Below are 2,189 nucleotides of genomic sequence, written 5' to 3' on the forward strand. Positions count from 1 at the left end.
CCCTAACTATAGACCTGAACCAGTCCTAACTATAAACCTGAACCAGCCCTAACTATAAACCTGAACCAGCCCTACCTATAAACCTGAACCAGCCCTAACTATAGACCTGAACCAGTCCTAACTATAAACCTGAACCAGCCCTAACTATAAACCTGAGTCAGCCCTAACTATAAACCTGAACCAGCACTAACTATAAACCTGAACCAGCTCTCTAGGAGGGTAATATGTTACTAAAAGCTCCTTCAGATATAATGGTGCCTGACCAATCAGGGCTTTGTAGGCTAGGAGAAGGATTTTAAATTACATTAATGATTTTACAGGGAGCCAGTGCAGAGAAGCTAATACAGGAGTAATAGGATTTCTTACTTTTTGTTAGTACACATGCTGCAGAATTCTGAATCACCTGGAGAAATTTAAGAGACGTATTAGATCAGCCCGATAAGGAATTGCAGTAATCTAGTCTAGAAGTAACAAATGCATGAACTAATTGTTCTGCATTGCTTTGAGAGAGGATGTGCCTCAGTGTTTCAATGTTTCGCAGGTGAAGAAGGAGGTCCTTGAAATGTGTTTTATTTGGGAGTTAATGGACATTGTTGACATTTGCAGTTATTTCTTAATGTTGCATCACATTATCTGACATAATGATCAATAATCCCCCCTAGAATAACATTGTGTCTATAAAGCTTTGCTGCAGAGGAGCTCTTGGTGGGTGGAGGTGGATAGTGTCAGCAGTGATTGGTGAGGCGAAGATGAAAGTTTGAGAAACAATCAGACATTCAAGGTGTCATTACTTATCTGCAAGCAACTGTTTCCTCATCATTTCTGATCAATCTCAAATCAAGTATATTCACTCCTGTAGCTTTTTATTGTTACTAATAAGATAAAATCTCTGACATTGAGATTACAAGGACATTCTCTGTGACTTAACATGATTTTGTTGTTTCAGGTTGATGGAAAACTACACTTATAACAGCCCCACGCTCCAGCTGGAAGCTTTGAATGTTTCAAAAGAGTCGGTCTACCCTGTCTTTTTCCTGTTCTTGTTCACATACCTGTTTTTGATGGTTGCAAATGTGAGCATTGCTGTTCTGATTTTCATTGACAAGAACCTTCACCAGCCCATGTATCTCCTTTTCTGCAACCTGCCCTTCAATGATATACTTGGGAATTCTATCCTGTTGCCCCGTTTGCTTATAGACATGTTGAGGCCTCCCTCTGAGCTCTTCATCAGTTATTATGAATGTGTGGTCCAAGCTTTCACCACACACATGTTTGGTACGACTAGTCTCACTGTGCTCATGATTATGGCCTTTGACAGATATGTGGCCATCAGTAATCCCTTGCGATATAATACGATAATGACCAACAAAATGGTGATGAAGCTTATAGCTTGTGCCTGGGGAGTGGCACTTGTTTTGGTCGGGATTCTACTCGGTCTGACCATACGACTGAACAGATGCAGGACTCTGATTGAAAGCCCTTATTGTGACAATGCCTCACTGTTTAAACTCTCCTGTGACAGTGTGTTGATTAATAATGTCTATGGCCTCACTTTCACTGTAGTCCTGTTCACAGGTTCTATAGGCAGCATGGTGATCACTTATACAAAGATTACAGTCGTCTGTCTCACCAATAATAGCAAGTCTCTGAACAGTAAAGCCTTGAAGACCTGCAGCACTCACTTGGTTGTGTTTCTCATCATGATGATCAGTGCACTGTCAAACATTACTCTACATCGCTTCCCTCAGTACACAGACTACAGGAAGCTCAGTAGACTTCTTTTTCATGTTGTTCCTGGAAGCCTCAACCCCATCATTTATGGAGTGCAGTCAAAAGAAATACGTTTTTTTTTGTCCAAGTTGTTTGACTCCAAGAAAGTTTTGCCATCATTGTAAAGAGAGTTAATATTTTTCAACATAATATATAATGTGACCTAAAGATATTCTACTCTGCTCCTGTTTTTGTTCCTTGTAATTGTATAAGCACTTCAAGCACACATCTCTGCTATTATTATTGCTACTACCGCTAATACTACTCTGATTACATGTATCATTTTTGTCATATGGATTGACTTACGTTGTAATTTTATGTTGTTGTTCATTCTGTACACATGCCATCTATTGTACTTCTGCTCATCCTGGGAGAGGAATCCCTGATCAGTTGCTCTCCCTTTACATTGTTTTTTGGGA

The 2,189-nt window shown here is 39.8% G+C and overlaps 1 protein-coding gene across 1 annotated transcript; it reads left to right on the forward strand.

The window, feature by feature from the left end:
* Positions 1-944: 944 nt before the first annotated feature.
* LOC306705136 (olfactory receptor 8G17-like) lies at positions 945-1,895 on the forward strand (the record flags this gene model as incomplete). The annotated part of the gene is made up of 1 exon (XM_079171838.1): positions 945-1,895. The coding sequence occupies exon 1, from the start codon at positions 951-953 to the stop codon at positions 1,893-1,895; it is 945 nt and encodes a 314-aa protein (XP_079027964.1). The 5' UTR covers positions 945-950.
* Positions 1,896-2,189: the final 294 nt, after the last annotated feature.

The sequence above is a fragment of the Pholis gunnellus genome (assembly GCF_910591455.1).
Source record: "Pholis gunnellus genome assembly, chromosome: 13".
NCBI lineage: Eukaryota > Metazoa > Chordata > Actinopteri > Perciformes > Pholidae > Pholis > Pholis gunnellus.